Genomic DNA, 21,066 nt, shown 5'->3' with positions numbered 1-21,066 from the left:
ACACACACATATATATATGGCAAAAGATATATCCCACCCAATTCAAACAGACAGAAAATAACTAGGCTTGGGGAAATGTCCTCATGATCTTTGCCACGGGCGGGACTCCTCGTGTTGGCTCCCGGCCGGGAAAGACCTCATCTTTAACACAGATTGTATGGAGTGGGCATGAATCAGCAAAGAAACAGAAAGTGAAAGACACCTCAATCTCCACACCTTGAAATGTGTGTGTCTGTGAGTGTATGTGTGTGCTTGTGTTTGGGAAACCCAAATGTTGCACTGAGATTCTGCCTCACTCAAAATTAGGGATGTTGGCATATCTGTGCAGTGACTTGCAAGAGCTGTTATGCTCCATTTTCCTCTGAGTAAATCAGCCATTTATTGAGAATATATATATATATATATATATATATACACACGTATATTCTTTTTCACATTCATTGCCATTATGGTATAATCCAGGATACTGAATATAGTTCCCTGTGCCATAAGTGGGACCTTGCTGTTTATCCATCCTATATACTTTTTTCTTTTAAAATTATGCTTATTTCCTGGGCAAAAAAATAAACTGTAGTCACTTTGTAAAAATTTGCATGTATTTTAAAAGTATAAAGAAAATGGTAGCAACATCACTTTTTTTTTTTTTTTGCAACATCACTTTTGAAGATTTGCCAAATATCACTTTAGAAGATTTATGGCAGAGTAACTTATAATGAGGCTTCCCTGGTTGCTCAGATGGTAAAGAATCTGCCTGCAATGCAGGAGACTGGGGTTCGATCCCTGGGTCGGGAAGATCCCCTGGAGAAGGGAATGGCAACCCACTCCAGTATTCTTGCCTGGAGAATCCCATGAACAGAGGAGCCTGGTGGGATACAGTCTGTGGGATTGCAGAGAGGGACGCGACTGAGCGACCAACACTTTCACTTTCGCTCAGTCGTGTCCGACTCTTTGTGACCCCATGGACTGTAACCTACCAGGCTCCTCTGTCCATGGGATTTTCCAGGCAATAGCACTGGAGTGGATTGCCATTTCCTTCTTCAGCGGATCTTCCCGACCCAGGGATCGAACCGGGTCTCCTGCGTTGTAGACAGACACTTTACCGTCTGAGCCACCAGGAAAGTCCTCAATTATAATAAATACTGGTAGTTAAAAATGCATAACAATAATTAATAATTAACTTTGGCCGCAGACTGCCTAGGATCAGATCTTGGTTCTACCTTAACTTCTCTGTGCCTCAGTTTCCTAATCTTAAAATGAGATAGTAATACTCTTCTATTAGGGTTTTGTGAGGATTAAATATATTCAAATACATAAAATTCCTAGAACAGTTCCTGATACACAGTAAGTACTGTATGTTTGCTGTTGTTGCTGTTGTTATTGCTATTATTATTTGACAATGGCATTTATAAGTGCAAAGATGCTATCACCAGACTATTTAGACTCTAATCTTGCTGCTAATACTTCCTATTTGTGTGACCTTGGCAAGTTCTTAATTTCCATGAGCTTCAGTTTCCTTGTCTGTAAAATGAGATAATAACAGCATCTGTCTCATAGAGATGTTATGAAGATTAATGTACTTAGAATATGTGAAAGCCTTAGAACAGTGCTTGGCACATGGTAAACATTATACAGTGCTTGCAATTCTGAATATCATATATTTAGAAACAGGTGGTCCATATTAATCATATTATCTTGCATCCTGTTCAGATTTTGTTTTTAAATTTTCTAACCCTCAGTGGCAAAGGCTATGCTTTTTCATTATTCAGTTGCAGGTACCTGATGTTGACCACTTTCTTTCCTTACCCTCTCTTCTTTAAAAAGAAAACAAAACCAAAGCAAAAAAAAATTTACCTTTTATATGCAGTCATTTTTGCTAACCAAGAAAACAACTTATTTCATACTATGTGGATATACCAGTATTTTGTTCGTAGGCTCACAACTGGACAAGGTGTTTTCTCCCTATTTTTTTTTCAGCTTTTAATAGTGCTGTCAATATCCATTAAGACGTGAAACGTTCAAGATCCCAAGGGAGGGTGTTAGTCGTTACTGTACTATCAATAGGCACGTGCCAATAAAATAAAATTAAAACCATAAGGCTCATCATCCCAGACCAGTGTTTCTCTTTTCATCTCACTCATTCAGAACATATATAATTTGATTAAAGATATGAAAAGAAAAAGAGTGTTGCAACAACATATTACCTTGCATTGGCTATCAAAAATCCTGTGTTCAGTGTAGGATGACAAGAAATAAAGATAATAATGAGAGATGTTTGATAAAGTTAACTAATAATATGGTAAATTTTCTACCCAAACCATAATTATTCAGTTTATAATTTAAAGTTAATTAAGTGCAATTATTTTACACTTCAGATGTCTTTTTTTTTTTTTTAAATGGAAGCACTTCATACCTTTGTTTATATCAATGAGTTGTTTCTTTTTCTTCTGGCGTTCCAACTTTTCTTGTTCAGCTTTCTCTTTTGCAAGCTTTGCCCTCCTAGTCTTCTCTTCCAGTTCTTTTCTCTTGTTGTTTTCTTTCACTGCTTCCTGTACATATAAACAAAGTTAAACATTCTTACATTGCCTATATATTAGAGGAGTTGTATAATTTAAAAATTCTATATACACATGTGTAGATGTTCAGAGATGGAACAGTATTATAGCAGCTTTTAGGTATATGTGCATGTACTTTTGAGAGGATGAAATAAGCCTAAGATATTTCTTCTTGAAAAAAAAAAAGTATACTCAGGATTAAATTGCTGTTGCCTGGGGAGCAAGAAAATTAGAAACATGAATATTTACAGATTTACCAATAAACATTCTGTCTCTGTTGTTGAAATATGAAATAGTTTTGATACACAAGAAAAAGTTTAATAGGGAAATATGTTTAGCAGGTATTCCACCACTTTTTTTTTATACTTTCCCCTTTCCTGAAAAATGTTTTTTTAAAACCAACTGATAAGATTTTTGTGAGGAAAAATGAGATACATTTATAAAGTACTTAGAACACTTAGTCTATGACAATGATGGTGGTGGGCGTGGTGGTGGTCATCATTATATCTAATGGTGCAGGACATGAAGCAATCAGCTGTATTGTCACAGGAAAGACAAACCTGCAAGTTTAATAGCATTTACACCTCAAGATCTTAAGGAATGCTGAAATGTACTTCCAGCTATTGTGTGTTTTATTTTGCATAATGTGTGGAACTTAAGGTAATCAGTACATTTCAGCAGACAGTATGGGATAAAGTTAGAGTAAACAGTTCAGCTGGACTAATAGTACTTTAGAGAAGAGTCATTTTAGAGAAATCTCTATTACAGAGACACATCAACTGCAAGTTCCTTCCATCAAATTGTTCTACTTTTCTTTTTCCCATTCTGAATCATTAGACCTATTTCACAGCATGTACCAACTATTTCACAAAAACTGTTTTGTTCCAAAAACCCCAAAGAAGACTCAATGACAAGAATACATCCAGGCTTGGCCTGGAGGTACCTATATTGAAATATTTTCTCCAATATTACAAGATATAATAATTTTCATTTAGTTTTTTTTTTCCTGCATTTCAATTTTATTTTATAAATAACTTTATTTCTTTTAATTGGAGGTTAATTACTTTACAATAAACCTTTATTTGTATTTATTTATTTGACTGTGCCACGTCTTAGTGGCAGCATGAAGGATCTCCAATCTTCATTGAGGCATGAGGGATCTTTTTTTTTAGTTGAGGCATGTTGGAATCATTAGTTGGAGCATGTGGGGTCTTCGTTCCCCAACCAGGGGTCGAACCCAGGCCCCCTGCAATGGAAGTATGGAATCTTAGCCACTGGACTACCAGGGAAGTCCCTATAATAGTTTTCAAAAGCCTTTAAAGAGCACTTTCAAAAATATTCTTCTGATTTTCAAGAATTATTGGTAGCACATCTAGAATTATGCTAAGAGCACAAAATACTCTGGCTCCTGTAGGCAAACTCAAAGACTTACCACTTAAACCTGAATAACAGAATCATAATTTTGGAGCAGAGTTTCTCAACTTCAGCACTGTTGTCATTTGGGGCAAGAGAGTTTTTGGTTATAGGCTTCCCAGGTGGCTCAGTGGTAAAGAATCCACCTGCCAAGCAGGAGACGTAGGTTTGATCCCTGGATTGGGAAGGTCCCCTGGAGAAGTAAATGGCAACCCACTCCAATATTCTTGCAGGGAAATCTCATGGACAGAGGAGCCAATGGGCTACAGTTCATGGGGTTACAAAGAGTTGTATACAACTTAGCGACAACAATAAATTCTTTGTTGGGGGAATGCCATGTGTCCTATAAGATATTTAGCAGCACTCTTGACCTCCACTGACTAGATGCCGGTAGCACCTCTTTCTGGTTGTGACAGCCAAAAATGTCTCCAGAGACTGGCAGATGTTACTCAGGTTGAGCACCACTAACCTAGGGGGTTTTATAGAAATTAATTTATTCACCAACAATTGAAAGTTGCCTGTTCCTCTGAAAGCATCTTCTTTTTGCAGATATGGAAACTGAGTTCTGAATGAGTTTAACTACTTGTCTAAGGTCACACATTTATGTAATTGCAAAGTTGAGAAAAGAACTTATGTCTCTTCTCAGTGTTAAATGTTTGTTTGATTCTTTGAGGAAGAAAAGATACAGTTTATCCACATTGGTGGATGTACATTTTGGTGTATGACACCAAAAGCACAAACAACCAAAGAAAGAAACAGATAAATAAAACTTCATCAAAAGTAAAAACTTTTATCTATCAAAGAACATTGTCAAGGGAACTCCCTGGTGGTCCAGTGGTTAGAACTTGGCACTCTCACTGCCAGGGCCTGGGTTCAATCCCTGATTTGGGTACTAACGTCCTGCAAGTTGTGTGGTGCAGCCAAAAGGGAAGGGGAAAAAAAAAGAACACTGTCAAGACAGTGAAGAGATAAGCCACAGAATGGGAGAAAATATTTGTAAGTCGTATATCTGATAGGAATATATCTGATAGGAATATATCAAACCTTTTACTATTCAACCATAAAAAGACAAATAACCCAACTAAAAATGGGCAAAGGATTTAAATGGACATTTTTGCAAAGAAGATATAAGTATATGAAATATATTATTAAAATATATATAAATATATATAAATATATTGCCAATAAGTATATGAAAAGACATTCGATATCATTAGTCACTAGTGAATTGCAAATCAAAATCACAGTTAGGTACCACTTTATGAATATTAAGATGGCTATAATAAAAAAACAACAAAACAGGTAATAACAAGTGAGGAATTGGAAAAATTTGAATGCCTTGCATTACTCGTGTGAAAGTAAAATAGTGAGTCATCTTGGAAAGCTGTCTGAGTTCTTCAAAATGCTAAACATAGAGTTACAATAGGAACCAATGATTCCACTTCTGGATATATATCCAGGAGAAAAGAAAACACATGTTCATACAAAAACTTGTGCTAGATTTTTCATTAGAAGCATTATTTCCAATAGCCAATAACTGGAGACAACCCAAACGTCTATCAACTGATAAATGGATAAACAAAATATGGTACATACTGTTTATGGAATATTACTTGACCATAAAAAGAATAAAGTACTGATACATGCCGCAACATGAATGAACCTTAAAATATTATGCTAAGTAAAGAAGTCAAACACAAAAGGCCACATATGGTATGATTCCATTCATATGTAGTGTCCAGAAGAGACAAATCCATGGAGAGAGACTATTGGTTGACAGAGGAGGAGCAGGAATGGAGAATGACTGCTAATGAGTATGTGGCTTCTTTTTGGTCATGATGAAAATGTTCTGCAATTATGTAGTGGTGATGGTTGCAGAATCTTCTGAATATATTAAAAAGCACTGATTTGGTACTTCAAAACGGTGAATGTTGTGAGATGTAAATTATATCTCGATAAAAATTAATAAAATAAAAAATAAGTATTTGAAAAAGGCAGGATTGAAATAAAATTGTAACTTAGAAAAAAGGCAACATACATTCAGGCTCTGATACTAGCAAGTGGCATGATCTTTGGTAAGTAACATAAGAGGAGGTGAGTAGCAGAAGAGAGAAGGGAGGTTAATGCTTGTGTATATTTTATTACCAGTCAGATTTCTGATCTGGTGAACCATCAACCAACATGTGGATTGACGCTTCCATTATCAGTCTACTGGACTATTTAGGTGTTGAGTGCTGTCATTTATTATGAAGATAGAAAAAACTGGTAACTTGCAGTTGCATTTCTTCCTTGTCCTGATAATAACAGCTATTTTTTAATGGAAAATTATTATGTGTCAGGTATTTAAAGTAAAGAACTTCAGATATATATAAAAAACCTACAAAACAATTAGTATTTGTTCTCATTTTACAGATGGTAAAACTTAGGTTCAGGAAGGTTAAATGAGATGTCAAGGCTCTGCTGCTGCTGCTGCTGCTAAGTCACTTCAGTCGTGTCTGACTCTGTGCGACCTCATAGATGGCAGCCCACCAGGCTCCCCTGTCCCTGGGATTCTCCAGGCAAGAACACTGGAGTGGGTTGCCATTTCCTTCTCCAGTGCATGAAAGTGAAAAGTGAAAGCAAAGTTGCTCAGTCATGTCCAACTCTTCACGACCCCATGGACTGCAGCCCACCAGGCTCCTCCATCCATGGGGATCTGCAGGTACTTAAATACCAGAACCACATATGTTCACTCTCATTACCAGGATGCCTTCAAAGTAAAGTTGTCAGATAAAAAACAGGACACTCAGCTAAATTTGAATGTCAGATAGTATTTCATTCTCTTTTGTGACTGAGTAATAACATGAATTTTTTTTTTTTTAGTTTAAGTATATCCCATTCAATACTTAGCATATACTTATATTAAAAAATATCATGCAATAGTTGGGACATCTTGATACTAAAACTCATTCATTATCCATGCAATATTTGGGATATAGTCATGCTAAGAAAATCAGGTAATACGTGGGACACATTGATAACAAAAGATTTTAGCATAGTTTATCTGAAATTCAACTTTAACTGGGCATCCAGTATTTTTATGTGAAAACTTTGCCAACCTTATTCCCAAGACTGTTGATATTTTTATAAGTATTCTTTTGTAGACTAAGATTATATAATGAAGATAGTAGAATAATTATAAAAATACAAAAAAGCCCAAATCTAAACTATACTCTGAGAAAAGAAATGATATAGATCATTGATAGGCATTATGTGGTTCATGAACTTGACTCATACTATTTCTATAGCATTCTTCACATTTTGTTTCTTTTATTTCTTAAAAATAAAACTAAAAAAAGTTTATAAAAAATCTAAACTAATACAGTTTAGAAGAAAATCAGTCAATAATATCACTGAATCACTAGTAGAAAAATTCATCATAGGGGAATGGGTTAAATTTCTATATGAAAGGGAGACTTGCAACTGGCATTTCTAAAACACCATGAATGTGAGTCTATAAACAATGAAGCAGACCAAGCAATAGGCCCATCAGTTGACATCTTCAATGTTTCAGGAATAAATTTAACTACGAAAGAATCACAGAATTTGAAATGGCACAATGGCATAGTCTTAAAGAGACCGAAACAAAGAGGAAAATAATTTCTGTGGCTTGGCAATAATAGAAATGAATGCAGACATCTACAGAGGCATGTACTTTTCAAGTAACACAGACTGTGGAGTAAGATTCAATTCTGATATCACCAATTCTGCCTTCATGAAGAAGCATCAGGCTAAAAAGAAGATCCTATTCTTCTTGGTGCTTTGACTCTTTGGCTCTGGCTTTAGGAAATTAGAGATGGGAAACACATGCCTATTTAATGATCTCTACATAGGAAATAAATTTACAATGAGAAAGGGAAATCTTAACTATGGTTTCATACCAGCAATCTTTAATTTTACTAGAGAGAAAGATAAGAAATTTCAAAAATTTTGAAATTTTGGTTAACTCTCCAAAAAATATGAAGACTGATGAGAGAACTCTTTTGAGGGATGGGATGTATTTTTTTCATCCTAATTCTTATAAAACAAAATCCAAATAATTAAAAGAATAAAAGCAACAGGAGCAAATTTGAGATTGGAATTTTTAAAAAACCTTTAAGTAATTGACTGCGATTAACAACACTTTATATCTGTTGGGCCTCACTAAACATTTTAAATGCTAACTTGCCTACTTCAACAAGATTCTCGAGTAGGCAGCAATCATTATTTCTTAGGGTTGGGAATGCCAACTGATTAGATTCTGTCAATGTGAAGAACTGTGTTCTGTTAAGAGGATGCTAACTGAGAAAGTGTTTTGGTAGTAACCTCACCAAGATAAGAAATGCTTACAGAAAAAAAAAAAAAAAAGCCGGTTTTACTGGCATATCTATTTTTCAAAAGTCAGGAAAAAGCACAGGAGTAAAATGCAACAAAAAATGTCTCCAAGATTGATTGTAAAATTTTTGTATTCACCAACCTCATTGTAAATCTCTCACTAATTTAAAGTCTATATTGCCTCACTGAAAGATAAGAATAAAGTACAAATCTTATTTCCTTTGTTGGGCATAATTACCAAATGAGACCTACAGACTAAAAATGTCATATGTTAAACAACAACAACAACGAAATCCAAACCTCATGTAAATGATAAGACTTCTCATATATTCCAAGTAAACTTTAAGAAATGGATGCAACTGGTTTAGAAAATTCCAAGGGGCTCAGATGCCAGCCTCTTTCATGTTAGGTCTACACAAACTGAGCATCTTCCAATCTCGTGATATTTAAAAATGAAAACCACTGCCCACCAAAACCTATTCCTTACTTCCATTGCATTCAAGGGCTTTTTATCCCAGTGCTGACTTCAGAGGCACTCTGCAAGCACTGTGATCTCACTGAAAGTCAAAGTATACTTGAGGGACGGAGAAATAGAGCAATTAGCAAGAAAAATGGATCTTGGAGTCACCTTAACCTATTTTCATATCCAAGTTCCCATCACTTATCCTAAGAGCTGTGTGACCTTGAACAAGTTAGTTACTTCATTTCTCTGAGCTTTAATTTACACATCTGTAGAACGGAGCTGCTAAGTCACTTCAGTCATGTCCAACTCTTTGCGACCCAATGGACAGTAGCCTGCCAGGTTCCTCTGTCCATGGGATTCTCCAGGCATGAATACTGGAGTGCATTGCCATGCCCTCCTCCAGGGGATCTTCCTGACCCAGGGATTTGAACCTGCGTCTCTTACATCTTTTTGCATTGGCAGGCGGGATCTTTACCACTAGCACCAGTTAGTACTACACTCAAATTACAACAGATTAAGGGAAATAATGTTTATATAAAACTGAAGACGATGCCTGGTACAGAGGAATACTCACTACATGATGGCAGTCATTATTATATGTGAAAGAAATATCTGAAAGTAAATGGTAAGCACACATGACCTTTTCAATAGCTTAATTTGCACAATCCCCTCTCTCTTTTTTGGAAGACACGAGGATGTGATCCTTGACTAGAAATGTAGCATCTTGATACCATCTACCCTCATAAGCATATGGAACATGATTTTCAACTGTACCATATCACTGGCATTGAAGGTAACATTATTTATTTATTTATTTTGGTCCCACTGCACAGCATGCAGGATCTTAGTTCCTCCACCAGGGATCAAACCCGTGTCCCCAGAAATAGAAGCACAGAGTCTTAACAGCTAGACCACCAGGGAAGTCCCTTAAAGGTAATTTTAAAAATCCATATATATATGTCACTATAACTTGGCACTCATGGAAAAAAAAAAAACCTAGAAATTTATTTTTTTCTCTTTTGAGTTTTGAATTATCCTGGGTATCTGTGAGAATATCCTTGGCAAGATTGTGATTCATTTTCAGTATTGGAAGCTGTATTAGAAGAGAGTCACACAACCTTAAAAGAATGTATTGAAAATGTCCTAGTGAAAAAATTGGCAATGCTGTTGCCAGAGGCACACTGTGATCACGCCACTGAGTGTTTCTTCATTCATCAGGGATGTCAGAAGGATCCACAAATGATACTGAGTCAAATCATTTGGCAACAATATAAAGAAACCTGGTATACATTATATTGAAAATCTTTTAATACACTAAAGGTGAATCAGTGAGAGATAACTGTTTGATGAAAACTCAGTGAAATAGGTGAATTCTCTCCACATCTTTTATCTTGAACTGTCCTAGCATCTGATCCTTTTTCGCTTTAATTCAAACTGTGCTGTTGGAGCTTTTTTTTCTTTTACCTTCTTTCTGTCTTCTACTACCATTTCAGAATTTGAAATTGTTTCTTTTAATCTCTTTTAAAATAACACAGGACACTTAAAATTCAAATCAAAGAACTGCTGACCTGGATGCTGTAAATTTCTGTTTCTTAGACAAGTATGATGATTCTAAGGCTCCATTTTATAATGCATCTTGTTGATAAGATTTCTCAAATTTCCTGACCCAGGAATTTTATGCCCAGAGTAAAAATGATGGGAAAGAGGCCTATTATATTTTGTTCCTCTCAAGTCAAGACCCATAATCTAAACATTCTGAGTAGAGCAGCATACCCTTGTGAACACAGGATGGCCTTTAGGAGCTAAGAAATCTGGCTTAAATCCTAGCTGTCTAGCGACCATCATGCTTTATCTCCTTGGCCCACTTACTTAACTGTGCTAAGCCTGCTTTGCTGAAATACGAAATACCTGTACTTCACAGTGTTGGTCTGTGAATTTTTGAGATATTGCATCTGAAGCCATTAAGCACAGTGCTTGGCACATTAAAGAAGTATGCGGTAAATGGGGTGGTTATTATTATTATATAATTCCACAGTTGGGCAATACCAGTTCAGGATCTGTACTCCCTTTCAAAACCCTAGCCCAGAGGCTTGCAAACATGTGCACACGTGCACTGGGGATGGGGAGGTTTCCTTTTGATATAGAAATCTTGCAACATCCAGTAAAACTATGAAGAAACAAAACATACACTCTTTCTCAGACCCCAAAACTTTATACAGACAGGACTTGCCTTCTCAATTCATGAATAAAAAGATACAGATAGAATAAACAATAATTTTGGGGGGGAAATTCTGGTGTTAATATACTGTACTTAACAGATCTAAGAAACAAAACATCACAGAATATTTTGCTATGTAGTCTAACAATGAAATTTACATATCATCTTATTTAGAGTTCAACACACCTTATGAGACTGTGGCAAAAACAGAGAGATGAAGTTTCCTGGGGAAAGGCAGTAGATTTTTTTTTTCCTGTTATTGTTTTTTTAACATCTGGAGTTAGTTCTGTCATCTCCCTGAGAAAATAAAGCACATACTCCAAGGCCATTTGACCTGGAAATAAGAAGTTTTATTTCTTTTGTATTTATCTCAGAATGTCGTATTCATTTGTTCTGCTTAAAGGAGAATTAGCGTACACTCAGTCCTCTACCCCAGGCTTTGCAAAACTCTCAAGTGACCAATAGGAGGTTGCTAGTTGGTGGCTCAGTGGTAAAGAATCTGCCTGCCATGTAGGAGACACAAGAGACGTGGGTTCAATCCCTGGGTGGGGAAGATCCCATGGAGAAGGAAATGTCTACCCACTCCAGTATTCTTGCCTGGAAAATCCCATGCACAGAGGAGCCTGGTGGGCTAAGAGTCGGACACGATTTAGCGACTAAACAATAAGAATAACAAAGTCTTGCTGGAAAACCATCTACTAGATGATTTCAAAGAGAAGATATGATGATAGAATCTTTTTGCTTGTTGGTGGGGTTCTCATTTAATTTCAGGCATAACTGGAAGCAAGATAGGTAGAGATGGAAAGGTTGTCCAGACCAGTGAACTAGGGTTATAGAAGCAATGTCCTTTCCCTGTCCCAAAGATGTGCTGAGCATGACAATGCAAAGGAAAGGCAATTCTATGTATGATGCCTCATTATCATCTTCCAAAATAATTTTCTTTAACAAAATTCTCTTTCCTTTCCAACACTCTGTTACATATAGATAGACACCTGCTTGAACTGTTCTGGCTCCTAGACATTTCTGCAGTTTGCTGCACTTGCCTGTAATCAAGAAGAAGAGTTGCTGGGAAACTCAGATCCCAATATATGTTACCACTACCGATGTGGAACTTGGGCTGAGGTCCCTATTTGTTACGATAACTGGGTGAAAATCCTAAAGAATACCAAAGGTCATAGTAAATCTGGACTCATCTACTCTTCCAGATCTTTCTCACTCCCATTTGAGAATGATGATATCAGGTTACACAATGTAAGAGATAAGCTTTTCAGCCTCTGAACAAAGAATTGAACCACCAGATGATTAGCAAAAAATAAAAAAAAAAAAAAACCCTATATAAGATAGTACAATGATTTGGGCACAAATTAAGGCTTTCCGTTAAAGAAAAGAAGGAATCTTACTCTTTAATTAACATCAAAGAGCTTTAGATATTCCTTTTCTCTAGTTTCACTGTGTTTAGAGGGCATATTGGATTGAAGGAGTCATGACAAATGCTCAGGGCACAGAATTTTCAGCTGCAGCCACCATACTCTGAGAGTCAGTACCTCTGAAGACTCTGTCAGCACTGTAATACTGCTAAACTTTTTTTTTTCCTTCCCAGATATTTCCACTTATTACAGTACAAATGACCTATAAAATTCCTCTTATGCAAGATCTCATGAATACTTCATCAACCAATCAACTATGATTGTAACTGAGAAGTCTTTCTTTCTCACTGGGGTAATTGAAACCTTGATTAGCTTGCTCGAGTACTTAGGTGTCTCTGTAATAGACACGGAACAAATGTATTGATACTGTAGTTAGACAGAGATTCAAGTCGTGCTTATTAACCTTTGTAAATAAGGTATGAATCACAGAAGTGCAGGCTAAATAACCAAATCAGACAAAATAGATATTTTCTACCCTCTTAGATTCTGGAGAGATGCTATGTTCTTTCCTTCCTATAGACCAGATTGTTCTTTCTCCACCTCCTTACTAGCTTAGACTGCCCTCTCCCACACTTAATTTTCACCTTCCCCTAAAGTTGTGTCTTTCTGCCTCCTTCCTTCCTCCTCCTTCCTCTTGGTCTCTTTGTCAGAGAAGGCATCTACTCCTACTTAGAGCTGAAGAAAAACCAGCCCTTCCGACAGCCTACATGATCTGGTCCTCTCCTACTTGTCCTGGGTCACTCAGTTCTATCCTCACTGCTGAATTTCCCTCAGAGACTTTACACTCGTGTTCTTTCTGCTCTCACACAGAGCTACCAAAAGGGCTTCCCCAGTGTCTCAGCTGGTAAAGAACCCGCCTGCCAATGCAGGAGATGCAAGAGATCCAGGTTCGATCCCTGGGTCATGAAGATCCCCTGGAGAAGGGAATGGCAAACTGCTTCAGTATTCTTGCCTGGGAAATCCCACGGACAGAGGAACCTGGTGGGCTACGTCCATGGGGTTGCAAAGTTTAAATGTCTCCTAATCAGTGAGGATTTCCCTTATCATCTTACATAAAATAATCCACTAATGAACTTCCTAGCTCCACCCCCCATCACTGTAGTTTCCTTACCTAAAAGGTCAAACCTAGTTAAACTTTCGATATGCTTCACATTTTCTAAGAACTGGAAGCTGGAGTTCGTCAATTTACATAATAATACTTTTCTGCCTGGGAATTCTCAAAACATGAAATTCCCCAAAACATCTCTACACGTAATTCCCTACACTTCTCATATTTCTTTCTTGTGGAAAATCTGAGTGGCCGGGAACATCGCCCACCTTCAAATGGTTGGCTCTCCAGATCATCCAAAGGTTATGGTTCACTGACTTCTGTATTTATTTTCTTTAAAATGCCAGTGTGTAGTGTTTCCAAGGCCTGAAATCCATGACATTTGTCACGTGGAAATAGCACCACACACTGCAGTGAAAAGTCACTTGTGTAGAGATTAGTGTTTGCACAGAACCTCCAAGGTTACATGGAAAAAATCTGTTTTCATTTTGGAAAGGAGATGTTTGTTTTCCCTGCATGATCCACACAGATTTGTAACACATAGCTTTGCCAGTGATCTTTTGGTTTCAGACTAAACTGTCTCAGGTTCGGGTGGAAGGTTTAGATGAAAACTTTCTTGAGTTTATTTGTATAACTAACTCCCTTTTGGCAGAGGGGAGACTCATAGAAGAATCTGATCTGTTGCAGGAGAGGAAGACAGTTAAGTGAATTCCAGTACATGCTCACTAAAGGAGCCCTCTCTTGTATTCAGCACAAGCAGCTTCCTGTTCAGCCTCCTTAAGAAACAAATAAAAAATTAATGCATCTTTCACACGCTGTACATATCAGGAGATTTGACAGACAAACAGATCTTTGCACACCAGTGTGGTCGTGAAGAGAATCTCAAAGGTAAATTATTCAAAAAGGGAAGAAGGAAAAAAAGAAGACTGTTATGTGCAAATCTCCTTGGATATTAAACTTGCAGTTGGTTACAAAGTGGTCATGCTTTGTAATGAAGGCTGGCTATAATCCCCAAGGCCTTCTTTTAAAATTTGCCTTACAATTGCAAAAACCATGGGATCTGAAGTTGGAGGAAAAACTGCCTCTCTCGTCACAGTCCATTAGAATGCTGAACTCTGATTAGTTAGAAGTTAATCTACAATCTGGAGCATGGTAGAGGTTTTCAAATGCTGCAGGTTTCTGCAGACATATTTTTCTTCATAGCTATTGGAATATCCCTCTCTCCATCTGGGAAAGAAAAACAATTGAGTTTGACATGCCTCGATGGACCTCGACTTGATTAAACTCTATGAAGCGCTTTGAGTGCCTACAGGAAGTTAATCTATAATTTTCTTTTAAAAATTCTATTTTGAATCAAAGGAACAAAATGAAATTCTACAGTGACTGATAAATGGGAGAACATCTCGAGGAGGGTTGGGTGGGGGGACATGGTAAAACAAGTGGCATGTTTCAGCTCTGTGAGCTGAGTTTACTGCCTTATTAGTCACCATCTTAGACGATAGAAGCAGCAGCACAATCAGTAAGGTTTTCAATGAGACAAATTTGTGGGTTGAAAAGCACCTCGGAGACTTGAATAAGAATATTAAGTTATGTTGACAAGGAGAAATATACACTCAGAACAGGAAAGACCCCCCAGTGCTCGCTGCAGGAACCAATGCTGATAGTTAATCACTTTGAAAAGGGAATACTTCCCTATGTCTAACTAAAAGCTATCAGTTTCTCAAGCCCATAGCTTGTCTATCATCTGCTGAGAAATAGAAACCTGGTCAATATCTTCCTTAAAAGTCTTTACATGTATAAACACGTAAAACAGTATAATGTGTTTCCTTAGACACGTTATGATGTTATAACAGTATAACATGTCCCTAGGAACCACTCTGGTGCCCAATGAGTCCCACAAAAGTAAAGCTGATTCTCAAATGTGTGGAGTGAATTTCCGAGTTCGTAGGGTAAATGTTAGGAGGAAGGATGGGGTCAGAGAGGCCTTTAAGAAAATTAGTCCAGACTCCAAATTAAGTCGCTCAATATCATTTTCTAAAATAACAACTCTCAGAGAGTTTTTTCTATGGATTTACTAATGTTTAGGTTTTGCCCTGGGTTTTCTCTACTTGTTGGACATTATTAGGTTTCTTTGTTCTCATATGTATGCCCCACACTCCCCAAAATAAACAAAGCTAGGAAAATATACCCTAAAAGATGGGTTAACCAGTATCTACAGTAAGGATATTCCCAGTTGTCATCCTCTAATTCTCTCAACTTATCATAGCATTTGTTTTGTAGCATTATAAGGTGCAACTGTAAATTTACAAGATTGGTTCCAATATATCTATTTAAACCAGGAACCCCATCCTTCAAATGGCCACCTTGGGAAGACACAGACTTATTTTGGTGAGGGCTATTACACTGTAATTGAAACTCCTCTTTCAGAATTGACCTCTGAATCAAATAAAATCAGTCTCATTAATTTAGATTCACAATATTTTTGACCAGAGACTTGGTTACCGTGTTCGATCATACATCTTATTAATAAAACTTAGCTCAATATCACTTTAGGCTGTTTTTAAAAATCAAATCCACCCTCAAATTGCAAAGATTTAGTACCCCTGAAAAGATCTAAAGCACGTGCTACATAACCCTTAGGAAAAACCTAAAACAGGCATTTCCAAAATATTTTGGGAAATGTTATTATCTTTCGATTGAGATAACAATGGTGCTAAAAGTCCTTAAACTCTACACACTTCTGATTTGAGTTTAAAAAATAGTCCCTCCTCATATACCACTGATTCATGATAAAAATCATATGTGAAGAATCAAAAATCTTTCTAGTGAATGTGTACATGTTCCTGTATCTATGCTATCTGCTCGATGCCCTTAATTATTTTACATTTGACTAGTTCCTCAGTGAACCTACTTCCGAGGGAAGACACACATCAAAAAATATTCATATATATATATAATTTGCATATACATATTAAATTTTTATATGTAAATAAATTCTAATAAAGTGTTAAAAAATCCTCAGGACATATTGCCACTGACAATTTTTCTGTCCTTCGGCTGATGTGAAAGACAGGGAAAGGAAGAAAAGGCCCAGGAAGTAGAAAGGTAAGACAAAAGGAGCCATATTTGCATCCAGTGACTTCCGTCTTCTCTGAGAAGCAGGAAACATTCCTTGAGTAACTACCATGTAGGAGAATCAGCAAAAGTATTATACACAAGGTTCTTGTGCTCTTGCAGATGGTGACTGCAGACATGAAATTAAAAGACGCTTGCTCCTTGGAAGAAAAGCTATGACCAACCTAGACAGCAGATTAGAAAGCAGAGACAATACTTTGACAACAAAGATCCATCTAGTCAAAGCTATGGTTTTTCCAGTGGTCATGTATGGATATGAGAGTTGGACTATAAAGAAAGCTGAGTGCTGAAGAATTGATGCTTTTGAACTGTGGTGTTGGAGAAGACTCTTGAGAGTGCCTTGGACTGCAAGGAGATCCAACCAGTCCATCCTAAAGGAAATCAGTCCTGAATATTCATTGGAAGGACTGATGCTGAAGCTGAAACTCCAATACTTTGGCCACCTGATGGGAAGAACTGACTCTTTGGAAAAGATTCTGATGCTGAGAAAGACTGAAGGCAGGGTGAGTGACTGAACTGAACTGAACTGAACTTGTGCTCCTGACACTTAGGGGTCATGTAAAGAAAGACTACAGTGTTAGAATTCTTTAAGCCAATCTCTTAGATTGTCCATTGAAATCGCATTCTAGAGTCTAGAGAGTAGATCCTACTTTTTTAAAAATCATTGTGAATAAAAGTCACATGTTCAGTTCAATCACTCAGTCCTATCTGACTCTCTGCGACCCCATGGGCTGCAGCACACCAGGCTTCCCTGTCCATCACCAGGGGAGGGAACCAAATTCTTTGTGAATAAAAATGTACTCTCTTAGACTAACAAAGCACAGACTCTTTCACAGAAGTAAATGAATATGGCTTTGCTCAATTTACTTTTCACAAAGCCATCTTGATTGCTAGTCAGAACTCTGTGCTCTTCTAAGTAAAAAGTGATTGATGAGTTGCTGTCTTACCTTCCAAGATATTAAGCAAGATGTCCTTCCAGTAATTATGGGGAAGCACCTTTCCCTTTATTGATGTCTGAACAATCAGGATAATTTTTATATGTAGAGAAACGTACATATATATAACATTAAACAAAGAGTGGGAGCCAAGCAACACAAATAGAAAAGGAAAGCTGATAAGGCACAGAAAGGCATGGCAAGACATCCCCTAGAGGTCATGGTGGCCCTGCAGTGAATTTAACACTTCCATGCCCTTGGATAAAACTGGAGACCCCAAGGACTGCTTCCGTAACCATCATGTCAAGATATGCTCCTCTTTCCCATATATGATGTTGTGCTGCGCTTAGTTGCTCAGTCATATCCAACTCTTTACGACCCCATGGACTGTAGCCTGCCAGGCTCCTCTGTCCATGGGATGCTCCAGGCCAGAATACTGGAGTGGGTGGCATGCCCTTCTCCAGGGGATCTTCCCAACCCAGAGACTGAACCCAGGTCTTCCACATTGCAGGTGGATTCTTTACTGTCTGAGCCACCAGGGAAACTTTATATGATGTTAGTATATGTTAAGTATTAACATGCACTCAGTTATCCAAATATTTCCTTTCTGCATGTTGCTTCAGTCCTTAGTTGAACAGCTTCTGAAAGGGCAGGTGCTATGTTGGTTTGTCAGCTCCAGGTATGATATATTCAGATAAGCATTCAAGTATAATCTGAATAGAGCATCTAATAAAAGGCAGCATGTAGTAAGTATTTTTAATTAATGAAGACAGTGATGAGTAATTTGGTGTAAATACTAGTTTAGCACATGTAATGACAATATTCTTACTTGGGTTTATCTCTTTTGACAGTTCAGCCTTTTTTAAATAGTTGTGCTTAATTTACAGGCAAACAACTCTAAGGGCAAGGGCAGATTTACCATGAAGCTAAATGAAGCAAGAGCGTCAGGACTCCTCACCTACATGGAGGAGGGGAGGGGCACTGGCAACACGTTCATCTGCCCATGTGTTTTTGCAAAGGTTGCAAAAGAAAAATATTTTTACATATTTCCCCTAAATGGATCTTCCCAATTAATGTAAACTCAGACCTCACAAATCTGGATGCTCTGTTAAGTAAGTGAAGTCACTCAGTCGTGTCTGACTCTTTGCGACCCCATGGACTGTAGCCTGCCAGGCTCTTCTGTTCATGGGATTTTCCTGGCAAGAGCACTGGAGTGGATTGCCATTTCCTTCTCCAGCGGATCTTCCCGACCCAGGGATCAAAGTCGGGTCTCCCGCATTGTAGACAGATGCTTTACCATCTGAGCCACCAGGGAAGTCTGCATCCTCTGTTAAGGGATATATAAAAGGATGTATAAAAATCTGAGGTAAACTGTGGTGAAGAGTAAGGGGGGGACTTCCATGCTGGTCCAGTGGCTAAGACTCTGCACTCCCAATGCAGGGGGCCTGGGTTCAATCCCTGTTTGGTGAACTAGATCCCATGCACTGCAACTAAAGATCCCATGTACCCCACCTGAGACCCGGTGCAGCCAAATAACATAAAATATTTTTTAAAAAATAAAGGAAATGCCAAACCATGAACAAAAGATGGATGACTAAGCTCAGAAAAGATGGGATTAAGGGATATAACTCGATCCACCGACATCAAGTAGATATTTGTTTAAAGGACAAAGCTTATCTGATATCTTCCAGATTACCAGAAGCAAAATAACAGGGCCAGTGCTTGAACTCTAAGAAGAGAAGCTCTGTTTGAAAAATATAAAGAATTTTACAGTAAGAATGGCAAAGCAGTGGAACCAAGTCAAGTTATGAACCTGCTTTTTCTAAAAACCTACTTGAAAGAATAGCTAGGTAGCTGCTAAAAGGGTCTGGAAAAAATGCCAGGAGCCTAGGCTACAAGATAAACCCACAGGGAATTCCTCAGTTTCTGTGTGTTAGACGCTCAGTCGTGTCCGAACTTTGCGACCCCATGGTCTGTCCATGGAATTCTCCAGGCAAGAATACTGGAGTGGGTTGCATTCCCTTCTCCAGGGGATCTTCCCAACCCATGGACTGAATCTGTGTCTCCTGCATTGCAGGCAGATTCTTTACCATTTGAACTACCTTCAGTTTCTATTCTAGGATATTTTGGCTTTAGAAGTATGTATGTCTGAGTCCTTAGTTCATAGAACAGGAAAAATAACATGAATATCTTGCTATTCAACCCCTTAAATCTGGGGTTGCTATAGCCAGAAAAAGTTGATTTGTGAAAATACCTGAAAACAATGTTAGAGTGTGGATCACTTCACAACTGGGTTTGAATAGGACAGAGGGTAGAATCAGGGTATTCTGCTTTAAGATCCTCTTTTCAAAACTAGAAACAATAAGGATGTTGTTATATGGTGGTGATTGTGTTCTGGGAAGCAAGCCATTCCATCTGTGTATGAGCACTGCAGCTACATTCCACAATGTAAAACCCATCTCACTTGGGATTATATCCTTGGTCATGACCTGCTGCTGCTGCTGCTGCTAAGTCGTTTCAGTCGTGTCTGACTCTGTGCGACCCCATAGACGGCAGCCCACCAGGCTCCACCGTCCCTGGGATTCTCCAGGCAAGAACACAGGAGTGGGTTGCCACTTCCTTCTCCAATGTATGTAAGTGAAAAATGAAAGTGAAGTCGCTCAGTAAGTGTCTGACTCTTCGCGACCCCATGGACTCAGCCTACCAGGCTCCTCCATCCATGGGATTTTCCAGACAAGAGTCCTGGAGTGGGGCGCCATTGCCTTCTCTGTGATCATGACCTAGATTTGGTCAAATATCATTGCTTCCTTACTGATGGGGATATCCTTGTCTTACTATGCTAATGTTCTACTGCCGTCTCCTTTACCTTCTTCCTCCCTGGATACTATAGCATTATTTATAGAGAAGTTTTCTGGGTTCATCATGAATCTTCTGCTTAAGTTGCCTTATTTATTGGTATAGAGGGATTTTGCCATTAGGCTTAACATGTTGGACAAATAATTTACTAAGGGATTTAGGGAATGTACAGACACACCAGATTTTATTTCTTGTATAAAACTTTGCAATAATAAGTGTGTTTTAGATTTGACTTCTTTGAATGTGAACTTCTGTATAAGGCCTCCCTGGCTACTACAGTGAAATCTCAATGTTACTTTCTGCATACTGTGAGTATTAATGCTTCAGGACTATAAAGGTAAAATACAACCCTATGATATATTTAACAAATATAATATGACTAAATTTTATCCCATAAAACTTATGACTATTTTTCTTCTTTTAAAATGCAGCAACTCCTGCAAATAAAAGAAGCTGCAATTTTTATTCCCTTCAAAGGGTTTTTGAAGATAACAAGACTTAGCGAACGTAGAAAGATCAGGTGCATGTTTGAAGAATAGTCCTTCTGTAATGATTTTTACCATAAACAGAGAAACCTCCTAGAGACATAAGCAGGGGACTAGCTTGTCGTGGATAAACAATGAAGATTTAAGGGGTCAGAGTCAGTCATAAGGGAATAGTAAATCA

General features: G+C 37.8%; 1 protein-coding gene across 1 annotated transcript in view; it reads right to left on the bottom strand.

Annotated features, from left to right (window-relative positions):
* The window catches only part of DIAPH2 (diaphanous related formin 2), a 791,835-nt gene that overhangs the window by 39,617 nt on the left and 731,152 nt on the right, over window positions 1-21,066 (bottom strand). Inside the window, exon 27 of the mRNA XM_052663405.1 lies at window positions 2,411-2,546. Coding sequence (XP_052519365.1) covers window positions 2,411-2,546 — 136 coding nt within the window. The remainder of the gene's footprint in view (window positions 1-2,410; window positions 2,547-21,066) is intronic.

The sequence above is a fragment of the Budorcas taxicolor genome, chromosome X (assembly GCF_023091745.1).
Source record: "Budorcas taxicolor isolate Tak-1 chromosome X, Takin1.1, whole genome shotgun sequence".
In the NCBI taxonomy this organism is placed as follows: Eukaryota; Metazoa; Chordata; class Mammalia; order Artiodactyla; family Bovidae; genus Budorcas; species Budorcas taxicolor.
The sequence above is the reverse complement of the archived record's forward strand: the minus strand, read 5'-3'. Positions and strand labels throughout refer to the sequence as shown.